Source organism: Lithobates pipiens, unplaced genomic scaffold (genome assembly GCF_037356315.1).
Source record: "Lithobates pipiens isolate NorthernLeopardFrog02 unplaced genomic scaffold, aLitPip1_a1.2 Scaffold_27, whole genome shotgun sequence".
Lineage (NCBI taxonomy): Eukaryota > Metazoa > Chordata > Amphibia > Anura > Ranidae > Lithobates > Lithobates pipiens.
In genome coordinates, this window is record NW_027507788.1 from 206,636,171 (window position 1) to 206,655,664 (window position 19,494).

At 41.7% G+C, this 19,494-nt stretch overlaps 1 protein-coding gene across 1 annotated transcript in view; it reads right to left on the reverse strand.

Annotated features, from left to right (window-relative positions):
• Positions 1–19,494, reverse strand: part of ZBTB16 (zinc finger and BTB domain containing 16) — a 184,532-nt gene that overhangs the window by 43,060 nt on the left and 121,978 nt on the right. Inside the window, exon 4 of the mRNA XM_077458142.1 lies at positions 14,035–14,121. Coding sequence (XP_077314268.1) covers positions 14,035–14,121 — 87 coding nt within the window. The remainder of the gene's footprint in view (positions 1–14,034; positions 14,122–19,494) is intronic.

Genomic DNA, 19,494 nt, shown 5'->3' on the forward strand with positions numbered 1-19,494 from the left:
GTGGAAAAGGTGTACAGGCTCATCATTGCTTCTAAGCAGTAGAGATAACGGAAAGACATCTCCACAGTCCAACTGCCTGCTGAGACAATTTTCTGTGCATACATGAACACACTGACACAGTTAATGCAACAATCAGAATCTAACCAAGGGTAACTTACAGCTAACCATCAAGTAAAAGGTTAAATGTACCAGAGAAAAATATATACACGAAGATTTGTATTTCTGCTTTTTCAATACAGAGAATTATAGAGTCTTACAAGACAGCAGAACTAGGATGGTGACCTGACCCATTTCTAGCGTAGTTGAAGTCATCCTGGTCACTTCCCTGCCAGGGTTATGAACACCACCAATAACGCTGAAACACATTAACATCTGCTGTACACATTTATCTTTTATGGAATTGCAACTTACTGAAAAGCATGTATGGAGTTGCGGATTGTCTTCTATCCCTTAATTTAGTTAGTTGCACATCCTGCACCCGACAGCTCAGGAGGATCTCTACATAATCAGGGGTAATAGCACCTTTTTCTTCTATTGACTTCCTGCCATTTGCCTGTGATTGGACAATGGAGGAGCACCAGTAGGCTAAATACACTAGATTACCAAAAGTATTGAGATGGCTGCCTTTAAAAACGCAAATTAACGGCATCCCAATATTAGTTTGTAGGGTTCAATGTTGAGTAGGCCCACCCTATGCAGCTAAACCAGCTTTAATTCTTCTGGGAAGGCTGCCCACAAGGTTTAGTGGTGTGTATGAGGAGGTCTGACCATTCTTCCAGAAGCACATTTGTGAGGTTAGTCAATGATGTTGGATAAGCTCTGGCTCGCAGTCTCTCCTCCAATTCATCCCAAAAGTGTTCTATTGGGTTAAGGTTAGGACTCTGTACAGGCCAGTCAAGATTCTCCACCCCATCCATGTTTTTATGGACCTTGCTTGTGCACTGGTGCGCAGTCATGTTAAAACAGGAAGAGGCCATCCACAAACTGTTCCAACAAAGTTGGGGACATACAATTGTCCGAAATGTCTTGGTACGCTGATGCCTTAAGAGCTTCCTTCACTGGAAGTAAGGGACCAAGCCCAACCCCTAAACAACCCCACAGCATAATTCCCCTCCACCAAATGATTTGGGCCAGTGCACAAAGCAAGGTCCATAAAGACATGGATGAGTGAGTTTGGGGTGGAAGAACTTGACTGGCCTGCACAGAGTCTTGATCTCAACCTGATAGAACACCTTTGAGATGAATTAGGGCGGAGACTGCGAGCCAGGCCTTCTTGTCCAACATCAGTGCCTGACCTCACAAATGCACTTCTGGAAGAATGGTCAAACACTCCCATAGACACACTCCTAAACCTTGTGGACAGTCTTTCCAGAAGAGTTGAAGCTGTTATAACTGCAAATGGTGGGCAAGCTTAATACTGAACCATATGGACCAAGACTGGGATGCCGTTAAAGTTCATGTGCATGTAAAGGCGGGCATCCCAATACTTTTGGTAGTATAGTGCATGTTCTCTGAATCCCTCCTAAGATGCTGCTGGCGCAGCTGTAGATGGGCTTACAAAAGGCCAATATCAGGTAAAAAATATATATTAAGTGTTCATGTACACAAAAGTTAAGAGGTGCAAGAGAGCTCTAACAAAAATCTCAGCAGGTACAAGAAAGCATCAGCATTCATAGGAGTACAAGCGCACACAGCCATTTGCTTCAATGGTCAGCTGTACATGCTACCTGTGGCTTCTGGACGCCATACGCCTCTTAACCATGTGCGCTTATGAGCCCTTTTATTAGTTCCCTTAAAATACATTTTCTGATATTGTTAAAAGTACACATACCTTTTTATCTACCTGGAGTTGAGCTTTAAAAGAGAAGTATGACATTTTTTTTCTTTTAATCATACTTACCTAGATGGATGCAGCGTTGGTCTGGTGCTGCATTTGTCCCCCAGTGCCACCAACACGGAGAACTGAAAAAACAGCAAACAGTGCTGGGTGAGCAAAAAGCTGGTGTCAGTCACCAGCTCTCTGCTCTGGTGCGCGTCCCCCCCTCCCCCGCTCGCTGGTGCGCTGGGCTGTGGAGCAGCCGGCTCAGGCTCTCAACTGCTCGCTGAAAGGCCGAGTCAGGTGCCGGTCCAGGCATGTAGGTGGATCCCAACTTCACTGCGGCAATCTGACCCGAGCCCGGACCGGCTCTGTGACATCAGACAGCGATTTCAGCCCCGTCTGCTGAAAATGGGTCGGAGGAGTGCAGAATGAAATGCACTCCTGTGATCCACAGCCAAACAAGCTTAGGCTGCACTTCTCCTTCAAAGCATGTTAAAATCCAAGAAACAAAAGACCCCAACAAAAAACCGTGCAGAATTGGATTTGCTTTTTTCCCAGGTTTTTTTTCCCCCCTTTAATTTTACCTGGTGATCCTGCCAGCAACCCTTCCTCTCCCAATGTGAAAAAGTTTCCACGCTTTACCATATTTATGGAGGAGCATTGTCACCCTTGGATAGGGATACAGAAAACTTCCCACACTATTCACCCCCAAGGCCTAATTCACACCCATGCATTTTTAGAACTTTTTGCAGGTTTGCACTGCAGTCCATTTAACATGGTTTCCTATGGAACACGTTTTTTAGTGCAAATCAGCAAAATTTCAAAATGCACTAAAAATTAGGGCTGTTACTGATTAAAATTTTCGTGTTTGATTAGTCACTTTTTTTTTATCGATTAATCGACTAATTTCAATTATAACGTACATACAGATACAACTACTTTTAGCAGATCTCCTTGCATTGCAGCTCTGCATTAGTCAGTGGTAAATGTGGTATACACTATATATACAATCACCCGACACTAGTTAGTTTCCACAATCCATGACTTAACTTCACAGTTCACACAAATACGTTTTAAATTCAAACTGTAGCACTGACGTAAGTAATTTTTTTTTATTAAACTTTAAGAAAAACGGAGCAAGTTAGTTTAACTTTAATTATAAAACGTATCTAGTATATTGACCGTCAGTCACTTTATAGTAGGCAAGTAGGCATCACTTTAGCCAGTCACTCAGGCAGAGTGCTTACATTATTTTTTTATTTATTTTTTTACAACGTTAAAAACAGAGGTTATCAAATTTGCCTACACTTAGCTCACTGAATGATCCCAGTTAACCACATCCATATTTACCATCACTGTGCAGGCTGTTATTTTTTTTGATCGATAAAAATTATTTTGATCGGTACTCGCCTCTCTGCCGGCTTCAGGGAGTTCCGAGCTCTTCCCCCCCTCCCCAAGTGCCTCCGTCTGCTAACGAAGGGAAGGGGGAGGAGTCCAGTGACATCTATGTCTGTGACATCACCGGACTCCTCCCCCTTCCCTTCGTTAGCAGACGGAGGCACATGGGAAAGGGGGGAGGAGACCGGTGACATCATAGACAGACGTCACCGGACTGATCCCCCCTTCCCTTCGTTAGCAGACGGAGGCACTTGGGAAAGGGGGGGAGGAATCCGGTGACATCACGGACAGACGTCACCGGACTCATCCCCCCTTCCCTTCGTTAGCAGACGGAGGCACTTGGGAAAGGGGGGAGGAGTCTGGTGACATCACAGACGTCACTGGACTCATCCCCCCTTCCCTTCATTAGCAGACAGAGGCACTTGGGAAAGGGGGGAGGAATCCGGTGACATCACGGACAGACATCACTGGACTCCTCCCCCCCTTCTCTTCGTTAGCAGACGGAGGCACTTGGGGAAGGGGGGAGGAGCTCGGAACTCCCTGAAGCCAGCAGAGAGGCGAGTACCAATCAAAAGAATTTTGATCAATCAAAAAAAAATTATGATTAATGGAGGAATTAATCTTTAATTTTACCAGCCCTACTAAAAATGCATAGGTGTGAGTCAAGCCTAACATTGAGATGGAATGGGTTTGTAGTCAACAGAAAGCACTGGGAACAATGTTAATGGATAATAGTTATCAGCAAGTACAATGAGATATTAAAAAAAAAAAAAACCCTGCCAATGGTATATTTAATAGAGAAATAAAAAAAGGACCAAATAAGAAAAGTTTGTTTGTATTTGGCATTGAAATATACAGTTTTAAAGTATGCAAATCCTATGTGCTTGCCAAGTCTGCTTAAGGCTTAAATAGCCAAAATGAATCTACTAAACATTTATATCAACCCCTCGATATTGATGAATGAGCTTGCTGCACTAGCCAAGCGCCCTTCTGGGGAAAGAAATGCAAATAAGCATTTCAGCCAGATTGTGGAAATGGAGGGAAAACGGGATATCCCCTTCTGTTCCCTCTCGTCTCCCTTGTCTTCTGAGAAAAAAAAAATAAGTTTGGGATAAAAAGAATGGGAGGGGAGGCTTTGTGTCTGCAGAAAGATCAGACCCTCTACGTACAAAGAAGTGGGGCTTAGGTCAAAGCACAAGATGACCTTGTGACTGGACAAAGCATACTAACACTCCTAAAGCTAGTCCATAACTCAACGTAAAGTATGAAAAAATTAAAATACCAGTCCGCCAATATTTATATACTGCATGTTGTGCATTGCTGTACATTGCTTTAGTCAACAAGCACAAAAGTCAATAGAAGTGAACAGGTGAAAAAAAAAAAAAAAATGAAAATCAGACAAAGTTGGGGGGGGGGGGGGGTGATGTATGCAGCAAGACATTCCATCACTGCAATAAACTACAGTCAGGCAACAATACACGTCACCATGGCCATTATAGTGTTTGGGCAAAAAAAGGGTTAACTGAAGTTGAACTGAAAGGAGACGTGGATGTCAAATGTTTCAGCTATGACTACAGCTGTGCAACGCTTCCCATGGTAAAGGAAGGGGGTTAATGAAATTGGCCACAATGGCACAGTATAGGGAAAAACTGCTCTGGCCTCATAGCCATAATGCTTTTGTGGACAAGAGGTGAAAGGTCAAGTCTGCATTACGGTTAATCCCCAACCAAAGGTCTTGTCATGGGAAAAATTTAGCTGGCTTTGTGGTGGTGGGGGGGGATTATAAAAAGGGAAGTACAGAAAACTGAAGTTCTATTTATAGGAACAACCCTAAGTAGTCCTACTGCCATACCTACATAGGAGTTCTAGCTATTGAAGGGTGTTTAATGTATAGACAATCAAAGACAAAAAGATATTCAGCCAAGTTTGGACAACCGTGAATAGGGATGAGCTCAGGCGTGTTCGCACTGTCCATGTGCAGAGCCCGCCAGGAAGTCGGCGCAGCGCTGCGCTAATCACAGGCAGTGAGACATTGTCCGGTCTCTGCAGCCGCACATCAGGGCAATGTCTCACTGCCTGTGATTGGCGCAGCGCTGCACCCACTTCCTGGCGGGCTCTGCAAGTGTTCCATGCGAACACGCCTGAGCTCATCCCTAATGGTGAACATGTTTGTGCTTATATTTCTATTCCGGCAAAGAATAGAGCACGAGCCAATATTCTCCAAATCGGTAAATCAAATTTTGGTTAACTGGTGGCAACCAAAGCTTCTGCTGTGGTTGTTCGATTTGGGTCAATGGTTTTCTCATTCTGTTAAAGGCTTAGGGGGTAGTTGAGAAAGTGGGAAATAGTGCTGGGCTATGTTATTGGTATTGCCATCTTCAAAGTATTGAGGTTGATGAAAAAGTGGATTTAGGGCAGGTGGGGTCTACACCCCAGGAGGATCTCCAAGGTCTCCTTGGCTTGTAGCATAAAGTAATAAACATGGAAATGGAAGCACTACACCAATGCCAAGGAGGTCCAGATACAACTTTATTCTACTAAAAGAGGGACTAGCTCTCCTGTATTATTATATTATATATAATTGTATTTTGTTATATATTATTGTATTTTGGACCCACTTGTTAAAGAGGTTTGGGTAGATTAATAGCCCTACAGTGCTGTAAAAAAAAAAAAAAAAAAAAAATATATAATATATAATATATATATATATATATATATATATATATATATATATATATATATATATATATATATATATATATATATATATATATATATATATATATATATATATATACACACACACATATACATACACACATACATACATATACATATATATATACACACACACACATACATATACACACACACACTTTCATTCCTATTGCTCCTTCCGTGGTAAACTTTTGTATTTAGTGAATTCTTCTGTTTTCACTGTGTTCGCATACTTTGTATTGCATTTTGAGATACAAAAACCTTAGAAAAAAAAAAAGGGTCAGAGGGACAAAACACAGTAACCAACGCGTTTCATCAGGACTTAATGTGGATAGCCTAGAAGTGAACTGGATCTTTAATGTCATTTCTTCAAGTGCGATTATAAGCACGGTCCTCGTCAGCAGTTGCCCACCAGGACTGTGCTTGTACTCTTTCAGAAAGAACCTTGAAGGTCCAGTTCACTTTTTTGCTTACTCACAATGTTTTCAACTTTCTGATGAAGGGGGTGTCTTTAGAACGAATACATTTTTGGCTACTTTTGTATTGTCCTGTTAACTTTTTATTGGATTTAAAGAGGTTGTAAACCTCCATATATATTTTATACCCATTAGGCAAGCCTAGAACAAGGCCTACCTATAGGTACTGTAAAAATCCAATCGTGCGCAGTTTAGGAGATACTTACTGTATACCGTGCCGATGATGTAATCGGCACATGCACTCTGAAGAAACAGCCACCTGTGTCGGTTCTTCAGAAAACAGTGCCGTGACTGGCAGATCCTGCGCACATGCGGGGTGTGACGTCACATGACTCCGGCCAGTCACAGAGCAGGAGTCCAGGGTCACAAACGGAAGATGGATGCAGCCTCCAGCAGGAACCATGTGGGCTTCGTTTGCAGCTGTCACATAATGTGCTAGTATGCGGTGCATACTAGCACATTATGCCTTTCCTTTGCAGGGGAGGGAATAATTATTTTCTCTTTCAAGAGTTACTTCCTCCAAGTTGTACATGAACCTCTTAGTGGTGCTTCAACTTCCATTTCGGTTATATAACCTTAAGACTTGGGGGTGCATTTCTTTAAAAAAAAAAAAATTGCTGTTCATCCCATCAAAACAATGTCTAAATGAGTTCTGAGTGAATGGGGTAAAATCTAAATATTCTCATCAGGCTATAATCTCTGCAGTTTAAATGTTTAAATGCATTATGGGCACTAGATGGCGCCAACTTTCAAAGGCAATGGGTGCCATCTAGTGCCCATAATGTATGATTTTCTGCTTCGCACATTCGAATAGCAGACTATATAGTCTGAAAACATTTGATTTAACCACATCTGTACAAAATTAATTTACATGCAGTTTCAATGAATAGCTATGCGATTTTTTTTCTTCTTATATTGGGCACAGAGGAAAAAATAAAAATAAAATATGGGCCCAGAATGACTACTGTTTTTGGACCTTGTTTCAGTAGTTTAAAGGGATGTTTATTGGCTAGTACTTCCAGAACTGGAGCGCTTTTCTCTTTCATGGCACTGATAAGGCGGCACCGATGAGGTGGCACCAATAAGTGGGCACTGACAGGCACCAACAATGGCCATTGATAGGCAGCACTGCTGGGCACTCATGGGGGCACAGGTGGGCACTGGCAGTCTGAAAAGATGGTACTTATGGGCAGCACTGCTGGGCACTGATACACGGCACCGATATGAGGCACTGATGGGCATCCCTGGTGGCACTGTCAATGGGCACCGATTGGCAGCTGCCTGGGCACAGATGTGCATTTCCCTGGGGGTCTAGGGGGGGGCATACCTGGTGGTCCAGTGTGGATGGCCATCCAGGTGGTCCTCGGCAGCATGATGGTGGTCCTGGGTGGGATCCGAGGGGGGGCTGTGCTGATAATCAGCACAGACCCCCCCTGGCAGGAGAGCCACCGGTCTGCTCTCCTCTACTCTCGTCTGTCAGACGCGAGTGAGGAAAAGCCGATCACCAACTCTTCCTATTTACATCGTGATCAGCCATGATTGGACATGGCTGATCACGTGGTAAAGAGTCTCCGTCAGAGTCTTTACCTAGATTCGTGTTGCGGGGTGTCAGACTGACCCCGCAATAATGATCGCCACGATGCACACCCCTGGGGGCCTACAGTGGCTTAATATCCTGAGGACGTCATATGACGCCCAGTCAGGGTATTGAAACCACTTTGCCACCGTCATTCTGCTATATGGCGGGCAGCAAGCGGTTAAATAAATCAACCTCAGTGATCAACGTTTGAATAGTTAAAGCATTTGTAACCCCAACACTTCACATTCCTGATATGTGCCTGCTGTACCACATACTTGTATGAAAAAGTATCCCATTTTCTTTGTCCTGCTTCCTTTATGCAAAATCCCTGGTGTTCCTGCCAGCCCCCTTCCTTTCCTATGAAAAACTGACCACTCTAAGCAGGAGAAAACACCATAGTCAGTACTCTAGCTGTGCAGGGACCTCCGTGTACCCTCAACCAATGATCAGATTTGCCCTGACACACACCCACTGCACAGCCATTCACTGAGAAGCTCCGTGTACTACTGCTTCTCCTTCCTCCCCATCTTTTATGCAGCTGAGAACAGAGGGGATATGATCATTTATTTAAAAACAAAATAAAAAATAAATAGAAATAAAAAAAAAAAAAAAAAAAAAAAAAAAAAAAAAAGGTATTTGTAATTATTTAAATATCTATTAAAAAAAAAAAAGTTTTGCCTTTCATTTCCATTTTAAACTGAATGGGTGGTTTTAAAAAGGCAATTGTTTACAATCACTTTAGGTATCTGCGGTCTTATTATGGCAATTTCTTTGGCGTACCATGGCACGCCTAACCAATGCCTGAGCGTTCAACCACAGGCTCCTATTAAAACTGCATGCTTCTAAAAAATGAGATACTCCTATAGCAGGGATATGCAATTAGCGGACCTCCAGCTGTTGCAGAACTACAAGTCCCATGAGGCATAGCAAGACTCTGGCAGCCACAAGCATGACACCCCGAGTCAGAGGCATGATGGGACTTGTAGTTTTGCAACAGCTGGAGGTCCGCTAATTGCATATCCCTGTCCTATAGCAAGGTCATGAGTAGGGGAATTTACAGACAGGAGATTCTGGCCTATTAACCTAAAAATAAATCTACTGAATTTTATAGAAAAAAACAGGAAGACTTTTGTAGCCAAAGAAAAGCACAAAGGATTGTGTGGAAGCAACATTAAATAAGATAATGAGACATTACTTTTCTTTTTGATATAGGAAAGTTAAGAAAAAAAAAAAAAAAAAAGGATCCGGCTATACTGGTTTTAAGAAGACATTGTGTGAGAGGCTGTATATGTATGCTCTGTCTCGGAAAGGCTTCAGATATTTAGCAAGTCACTACAAACATCCCACCCCTTTATTTCCCAGGAAAAAAAAAAAATAAAAAAAAAAACAGTCGTGGTCCATCATTCGCGTGTCAGAAAGTATTGACGTCTCCGTTTCACATAGGGGATCAATGGTCGTTATTTCCATCACCATTCAGGCGCTGAACAGGACGCAGGACAGACGCATGACTAAACACCAGCTCTATACAACTGTCATTTGTGCTCTTTAAGTTGCATAATGTCGGTCGTTTTTCAGAAAACCGTGATCAATTCCAGCGCCAAATGGCAGCCAAAGTAAATAATCGCTTTTTTTTTTTTTTTAAATGTTTAAACAAATGTTTTTAATATTTAACATTTTCCTCCTCCCCCACAAGAAGGTTTGCTAAAGGTTTTATTATAATCTAAGGGCAAAGCAAAAAAATGGCACGATGCAGTCTAACTGGGATTGGCACGGCAGTTTTTGTTTTTCAGAGTACTCCTTAAACCGCCCCATGTACAGGGTTTTGATAGAAGCCTGCGGTTGAACGCTCAGGCATTGGTTAGGCATGCCATGGTGGCCCTTAAGAGCAAAATCACATACCTGTACATGATTTTCTTCTCTGCACATGTGATTGGACACAGTGGGGGCGGATCCGGCGATTGTTCGGAGAGAGACAGAACAGCCATCTGCCTATGTAAACATGGCAGACCCCTGTTCTGCCAGACACGAAAATGGAGATCTTGTGCTAAACAGAAACATGGATCTGCCCCCCCCCCCCCCCTCGACCAGTTAGAAAGCAGCTATAGGGAACACATTTAAGCCCTTAGATTGCCCCTGGTGTTAACCCCTTCCCTGTGAGTGTCATTTACACAGCGACTTCAAAAAGTGTCACTTAGCATCAGATTTTTCTGCTGCAATGTCGCTATCCCCCCCCCCCCCCAAAAAAAAAAATCTAAAACATATACATATTATATATATATATATATATATTTATTAAAACCCCTGATCGCCGCCATTACTAGTAAAAAAAATATAAAGACACTAAAAATTCCCTAAATCTATCCGATAGTTTTTAGATGCTATAACTTTTTCACAAATCAATTTATGTTTATTGGTATTTTTATTTTTTTAACCCAAAATATGTAACAGAATACCGATTGGCCTAAATGTATGAAGAGATCAGATTATTTTTTTTTTTTTTTTTTTTTATTGGATATTTTTTATAGCAGAAAGTAAAAATGTTTTTTTTTTTCCCTCCAAATTGTCGGTCTTTTTTTTTTGTTTATAGCGCAAAAAATAAAACCACCAAAAGAAAGCTCAGTTTGTGGGAACAAAAGGACATAAATTATTATTGACACTTGCACTGAGATTGCATTTATCTACCGCAGAAAAACACCAGACCTCTGCAAGGGCACACAGAAAACTATTGTTTTCTATGTTGCCCTGTTCATAGCTGTAGCCTGCAAAAAAGAAAATAAAAAAAAATAATATTTCTGCATTTTTCTGTCCTGCACCGCAGCTCACCCGTTCAGTTTCTGTGTGTGTGTCAACGCACCACAGCTGATCTGCAGTACATAGAAATTAGCAAAATGTCATAATGGGGGTTGATTTACTAAAGCTATAGAGTGCAAAACCTGGTGCTGCTGTGCATGGTAGCCAATCGCCTTCTAACTTCAGCTTGTTCAGTTAAGCTTTGACAATAAAACCCGGAAGCTGATTGGCTGTATCAGATTTTGCAATTTTAGTTTTAGTAAATTAACCCCACTGTGACAAGTTAAATAGTAAAATAAAAAAAATAAATAAAAAAAAAATGATAAATAAATGTAAGCATGCACCCTGGCCAGAACTAATGAAGTAAACTGATGCGTTTCACTGAACTAGCCCTAAACCGTATGAATAAAAGCAGACAGTTGGAAGCGCGCGCACGCACACACACCCGTCAGTATTAATGTTTGCTTGGCAGCTTAGCCTGTTAGAAGAAAAACAGATTTACTGGCAGGATCAACAGTCAAGTCAAAATAAGAATGCTATGGAGGGCTCATTGGTAACGCTATTCAAGGTCATAACACATCCTCCATGTGTCATTTTTTTTTCTTCTGCCCATAAATGACAAACTGAAATGACAACTAAAACGTTTCCGTTTCTAAGCGTTGACTCCAACTGCAACATTTAATATTCTGCATTCCTCACCAATGAGAACATGGGTTCAGAACATTGAACTGGACATGTGGTTGGGATATTATACTGCTTCACTAATATTTTAAACATTTACAATTACAAAGCCTGGTTATTTACTTGCGGAGATTTCTGTAGTCGCATTTTAAGAATTTTTCCTGTCCTCCACCCCATTACAGCATGGATTATTTCATTCTGGGATGCAGTGTTACAGTCCCCTTTTTTTGACTTGGGACTTGCATATGATACACCTGGAAAGTTGTGTTCTACTGCATGGACTCCGTATACAGCATGTTATCAATACTGCCACCTGGTGTCTTAGAAGCATAAATACCGGTTAGGTTGGTAGGAAGCGATTATACAGAATCATTTACATTAACATATAAAGAAAGGTTACTTCTCATATTATGTGCAAAATTGCCCATGAACACTTCTCTTATGACAATTCAGGAACCCGGCTTTTAAAGGTTTATGGAATAATCTTCTTTGTTACTCGACTAAAACGACCTGGATTATATAAATTAAAACCTTATCTTAATAGAATGCATACATAATATTAACAATGATAATATCCATAATAATGGTATATAGTCATCCCCAGTTCACTATAAATGACAACAAGCTTGTTCTCCTGCACACAGCTGTACATATACACAGCTGTATATTTGGCCTGTACGGAGCAATATACCTGCCCCAGGAATTACAGCTGCTGTGTATTTTTTTCCCTCATAGACATGGATTAAAGTGGTTGTAAACCCTTACAAACCACTTTGACCTACAGGTAAGCCTAGATTAAGGCTTACCTGTAGGTCCAAGAAATATCTCCTAAACCTACACGGTTTAGGAGATATTTACCAAAAGACAAGCACCGCTGTCTACAGCGCATGCGCCGTAGACAGCGGCACGCAGGCGCACTGAGCGCGCCGCTGTTAACGGCGATGTGCCGCGAGTGGTGGCTCCCATGCGCGGGGGTGACGTCATCGCGGCTCCATCGAATGACCGTGCCGGAGCAGTGAGACCCACCGAGAAGATGAAGGCTCCGTACACAAGGGGACAGCGGTGACTTCGCTGGCTCCTGTGTCAGGTGACACATAATTGACTACTATGCGATGCATAGTAGTCCATTATGCTTTACCTTTGCAGGGAATGAAAGAGGAAGTAAACCCATCAGGGTTTACTTCCTCTGTAAAGAATACACTGCATGTGTCTAGAAATGCATGATCACCAGTACATGTGTTCACACATGCATGGGCACGTATGTACTTTTCAAAATGCTAAAGTTAGCATTTGTGGAAACGTCCATATACATGCATGGGTAAAGCACAAGTACTGGCTGTATACCCACATACAGTGTATACTTTAAGGTATGTCTATAGGTCAAAATTAGAGCAGCAGCTATGGCTCCTGGGCACCACAAATAAAAGGCATCTCTTACTCTGTATGGCGATATGCCATAGGAATATACAGCATATCCAGGAGCTCTTAGCATTAGGTGATGAATAGAGAAAATATGTCTAATTCTTCTATGAGGGCAGTGCTGGTATGAGTGTGACGAGAAAGAAATCTCTCATTAATATGTAGGGCGGCACAGTGTTTGGCGTTCCCCTTATGCTCACATGGGTTTCTTCCCATACTTCAAAGACATGCTGGTAGGTTACTTGGCCCCAGTACGTCATTCTTCTCAGTGCACCCAAGATTGCGGCCTCACCTCCTATCTGCCCCAACTCCAGTCTGATAAGTGCCTTGCTTTTGACAGGTACCTACTCCCATTTTCGGTTGAATCACTGGAATTTCTCCTCCCCCACACCCTGCTCCCACAACCTTCTGGGACACGGCACAGGTCCCAGGAGGCTGTGGGACCATTCACAAAGTGCAGCCTGGTGCGCACATGCTCAGTGGGCTGCCTGCTGTGAAGCCACAAGGAATCACATCCAAATGCCAACAGTAAACATTGCTGGGGACCCAAAGACCAGCGAAGAAGTGATTCAGGTGAGCACAGCGCTGGGCCCCTGGACAGCTGAATGCCCTTTTATTAAAAGTCAGAAGCTAGCACTATTTTAGCTGACACAAGTACCACTTCTCCATGCAGGAAAAAAAAAAAAATTAAATAAAAAAAGGACCCTGCTTGCTTTGCTTATCCACTACATAGGAGGCCAGCCTTCCTGGAATCTGTAGGACCAATTACCTAAAACACCTGACCAGCAATACACTGGAACTTTTAACCGATCAGCAGCTATTTACTATTTTTTTCCAAAAGTAATGACCTTAAAGTGTTTAGGTTTCAAAACTAGACTAAAAATAGGGTGGGCAGGTTGTACATAAAATGCTCCCATCTCCCCAATTTTGCCTATTACATCAGTTACTTGTAGCTTTACAAATTCTGTATATGGTCAATGCAACAGGTCTGAGTTGGCTTTAATACTAACATACATCGCTGCATCATCAGGTTCAAATAACTTCGGTGTCAAACAAAAATGTGCTCTATTTGAAAGTCAAGCTTGTTTGGCAGCCCTACTTAGATAGATAAAAGGTTGCTAAGCAGTCTATATTCATAATAAAAAGTTGCTAACCATTGTGCGTCCGCCGATGAGCATCATATGCATCTTCCTTCGAGAACTGTGCTCCACACTGCTCACACACAAATGCTTTGGCTCCAGCTGTAAAAGAAAAAAATATATATATATATATATATAACTTGGCAAACATCCACAAATCTAAATACAGAAATACAATCTGTACATTGTCCATACAACATACTTATAAGTCAATGATCAAATACCACAGTAGACCTCATTTATAGAAACATAAGTAAAAGTGTTGTGTAGCTTACAGTAACTGATATTTTTCCCTGTATAATACAGGTATAGGTAACTATATGTTACATTTTGCTAGGTGCAAAGGATCAAGAAAGGATCCAAGGTTGACTGCGCACCTCCCTTCCCCACCGCTGTCCAACCAGGCTACTCTGTAGCAGATAAATAGTTAGATGCGATTGAGAGAGCTGGTTTCCGGCAGCGGGCACACTCCAGAATAGGTAGGGGAAAGTCAGCAGATGCATTTTTATGGTTTCTAAAAACTTTTGATTTACCCTGGTGGACATACCACATCCCAGCTTAAACCCCTGCACCACCATTAGGAAAACAAAGAAAAAGACACAAGAAGGCTCTACTGACCCTTACAATAGCTGACCTAACTTACAGCACCAAAATGGTATTTACCATACCAGCCTCACTGGTGGGTGTTTGACTCTATCCAAGTCATTATTCATAAGCATGTACACCAAAACGTACATGTAGTTGTCCAACCTGGTAAAGGCTTGAATGAGATCAATTCTGTCTTTAGGCTTTTAATAAATTAGATGGCATACTTAACTACCATTATGGACTTTAATGTTTTAATGTGCAGGCATGTCAAGAGTTCAAGCCTTCCAAAGTTCACCAATTACCTGCTTGTTTTAGATTAGTGAACCACTATTTAGCAAGGCAAGGTTTAGGTTGACCACACCCAGAGCATACACAAGCCGGCAATTGCACCTGCCTAGTCATATCCGCAAGGGGTTGACAGGATAGCTCCACTCAAGGCCCCATTAGCTCCAATCAAGGTGTAATGAAAAGGTCTCTATAGGAGTGATGGTTGCAGCTTTAAAACACTTTAGCAACACTACAGCCAACAAAGGTACCAAGTTCTGGATTCTTCAATCCCAGACTAGAGCTGAAGTCTACTTTAGTGGTTTAAAAGCAAGTTCTGAGATTTGCTAAAGCTTGTTGAATAGAATGCTCTTCAAGCTAGAGTTTCAGCAAAGACCATGCTGGAAACTATAACAAACCCTAATAGTAGGAAAATTATAATTCTGCCCTGCCACATGGGCTCTATGCAGTGGTGACACTTTACAATACACATTGTTCTGTGTATTGTTAGGTTCTTATTTACACATGGTGACGTCACTGGTGTGTTACCTAAACTGCACATAATCGTGCCCCTCAATAGTATGGGGTTTTTTTTGGTGCCAAGACCCAGCATAGGGTATTTGGAAACCAAAATTTTATGATCACCAATGGCATAGTGGCACAGAATTACAGTGGCACAGTGGTGTAGTGGTCAGCACTCTCACCTAGCAGTAAAAAGGGTCGCTGGTTCGAATCCCAACCATGACACTACCTGCCTGGAGTTTGCATGTTCTTCCTGTGCGGGTTTCCTCCCACACTCCAAAAGACACGCAGGTAGGTTAATAGGCTTATGTCCAAAATTGGCCCTAGTATATGAATGGGGACCATGGATTGTGGGTTCCTTGAGGGTGGGGACCAATGTGAGTGTGCAATGTACAGAGATAGGGACAATTGTAGACACTCACTCAGGTTGAACTGGATGGACTGGTGTCTTTATTCAACCTTACTACTAACCATGTAGCTAACTATACGTAACCAATGATCCTCCCCTAGCTCTCTCCCAAACTTTAATAATTTATCCTCAACCTGTAGAATTACACCCAAACATCTGCCAGAATTTGCTACCTTGCTAACCTAGCGCTGCGCGTTAATCTTAACCTAATCCTAAAATTTAGCAGAATGAAGGCTGAGGGGGTACACTGCATCATAGTTAGCAACAGAACTATGTGACAACTACCCCCACCTCATCATTTAAACTACAGTGTATACACACACACACACACACACACACAACAGTTTTTTTTATACACCTTATTTTTTGTGTTTTTTTTTGTATGAATGGTTAAATAAATTTAGCAATTCTTACAATCACCTGCCTAAAAATAAAAAATAAAATAAAAAATGCTACCCATATAAAAACCTGTTTTAATATGTAGATCATAAAAATTCCTGTGGGTTTCAAAAATAAACATGCTGGCAATTTGCTAACAAGATCTGCATGTTCAGTCTGACTAGGAAGAACATTGTGTTCCAAAACAGCGTCCCGAAAATTTAAATAAATAAAAAAATTAAAGCATAAGGAAAAAAAAAAAAAAACACATACATAACACACAAACCAGTGGAGAGAGAGAACAATGAGTACAGACAGTGCTTGCTTTATGGCAGGCTCTTTGTACAGTCTTATTTACAGTACTCCTTATCAGTACAGGAACAGCCCCTGCCTGCCAAATTCAAATAGCTAGTACAGAGTGTTCCCTGCGCCTCTTTTTTTATATCATTGTCAACAAAACAAGAAGGGAAAAAAAAAACTCCACTAGAGCAGAGAATGAGTGGAAACAGAAATAGTATCAAGGTTATTCTTTTTTAAAGTTCTTTTTCTTTTTTTAATGGCAAGCTGCAGAAAGGGACAACATGCTTGTTTGGAAGAGCTTAACTAATCTAATGGGAATAAAACCGGCTTTTCAGTTCTCACCAATTTTCTAATGCCCGTGTTATTTTACTTCCACGGCCTTATGTATGAGCACCTAAAAAGGGAATGCTTGAAACTCCTTCCCGTTGTGCGTCAAAAGCATCCACTTTTAAGTTGTAGGTTTCTAAGCTTGCAAGAAATGCTTACCACTTTGAAAGCCCCCCAAACTTAGCACTATCCCCCACAAGGAGTGCACTTCACTATTGCTCGTTAAGGCTGCCGACGGAAGAGTTTGAGCCAAGCACCAAAAAGATTTGGTTTGCGACCATTTACTGAACAGGACGGTCAAGCAATAAGTTGGCATGCCATACATTAAATATGCTTTAGAGCTTTTATGAGAAGGAGTTTTAGCCCATAACTAAGCCCCATGCAGGACGGAAAGCATCAGAAGAATGCAACAGTTTGGTGTTGGGTGGCCTCTCTCAAAAGAGAAGGCATTTCATGTGGTTCACCGATATTTCGCCCCTTCAAGTGAAGACTATACCTAATGGCTCATTGTAGGCCAGTAGTCAAAATTTGAAGGTATAACTCTGTACAACCTTCATTTGTATTAATTGCTCCTCCTAAGGTAGCACTAAAATAAAACTCCATTTGTTCTTTTCCTAAACATGAGATGCCCACTAGTATCCGGTGCTTTTGTGCTCCTAGCATTAGCTATCACTCCTACTCATCGTGAGTGAATACAACTTGTTAAGGAAGAAATTTATATGAGAATGGCCTAACAAGAAGTCTACATCTACTCAAATATGCAGAAGGTCACATAACACACTTCCACTCTTGAAGAGGATGGGCTATACCTGCAAGACTCTACACCTGGTTAGAATATTCTAATCTAAGAACATAAAAATAAGGCTAGTAAGCCAAAAGTGGAAAACTTTAGATTGTACACTAAAGCATCCACATGGGGGGTGGTGCGGGGCCTATTTTATTTATTTAACTCGGAGTTGAGCTTTACAAACAAGCCATCACTGACACCTGCAGCTGTAGGCAATGTGGAGCAAATCATCCTCAATATTCCCAGCAGAAACACGGAAATTGTTATTAAAGTTATTTTCTCGGCAGCTCAGCTCACCATATTCCCCCTTGCAATGCCAGCCTTGTAATGTACACAGAGCAAATGTTTAGGAGATGGAGCCAAGTTGGTAAGAACTAGCTAGGACTTCAGTGCTTCTGCTGAGATATTTGAGGATTGATTACTCCCCAGTTACTGCAGCTACAGAGGCCATTGATTGCTTACTGTAAAGCCCATTTACTGCTTCTTACTTGAAAGTCCATAACCATTACAGTCTACTACAGACAAATACCCAACAGTAGAACGTTTCCTGTTCAGCCAGGGGATGAGGTGGGGGTTAATTAGGCTGCTTTGTTAAGAGAAAAAAAGTAATTTAAGACAGCACCCACTAGTGGTGACATAGGGCATAACTATGCCTCCTAGAGATCCCTCGGCTACCATTTTGCACATGCACCAGGAAAATTAGCATTTTGAAGCGGAGAATGTGGACACTGACAAAGGTTGAAAACAAATTAAAGTCATTAAAAAGGGCAAGAATACACGTCTACAGTCACATTTAGCAGAATTCAACAGATCTTGTTAAACATGATTTTTATTAAGACTGGATTTCTTGACATCAAATCAAGAAAGAAGGTGCTTCTTCTGCTGTCTTGCGCCTTATGTTCAATGTAACCGCTTAACAAAGCAAGAACATCTCCCTTGGTGTCATTGTGTCTAGCTGTGAACGAGTTAAGTATTTTGGCTGTATTTATTTAGCACATTGCAGGCTGAATTGAAGTGTCCTGCCAAGCATTAGCTATTTAGGAGTGAGCCTTACGATGCACTGTGTCACTCGAGACTCTAAATTTACTAACAAGGAGATTTATTGCTGGGACAGGAGCCAGTGACCTGGTACAAACTGTCCCCAACAGTCACACTGTGCCAGCTAGTTAGATGCAGAGGGGGTCATAATGGGTATACTGGGGCAGGCAATGTGTTTTCTTTCTGTGAGCAGAATATCAGCAAGGTGACATCAGTCACTGGCAAAGCCATTGTCTGGTGACATCAGCAAACATCCTGACATACTACTTATGCTATCCCAGTGAAAACATACTAACACATTAGATGCAAAGCCCTTTACTGCAAGCAATAGTCCCCCCCCCCCCCCCCCCCCAACTATACCCGCCAACACAGAGATTAAACATACATATGGGGTTATAAATCTTCCTTTGATTAGCATATGTCTCCGACAGCAACGGTTTGAATGGTAGAATTCAAACAGTTATCCAGTCGCCATCTAAAATGTTACATCTTACAAATAAAAAAAAAAAGAATCTGTTATTCTAGAGCAGTGATGGCGAACCTTGGCACCCCAGATGTTTTGGAACTACATTTCCCATGATGCTCATGCACTCAGCAGGGTAGTGGAGCATCATGGGAAATGTAGTTCCAAAACATCTGGGGTGCCAAGGTTAGCCATCACAGTTCTAGAGGTTGCTCCATGATATATACTGATATACATGTTTCGCTATGTATGTTTTGAAGAAACTTGGGATTGCATAAAATATATAAAAATGCCAACCAACAGGAAGCCATTACTACTACCTTGCTTTTAAAGGTGCAGGTTTTGGGACAGTCATCGTGATTAGGTTAAAACTAAAGCTGGCCATACACCATACCATTT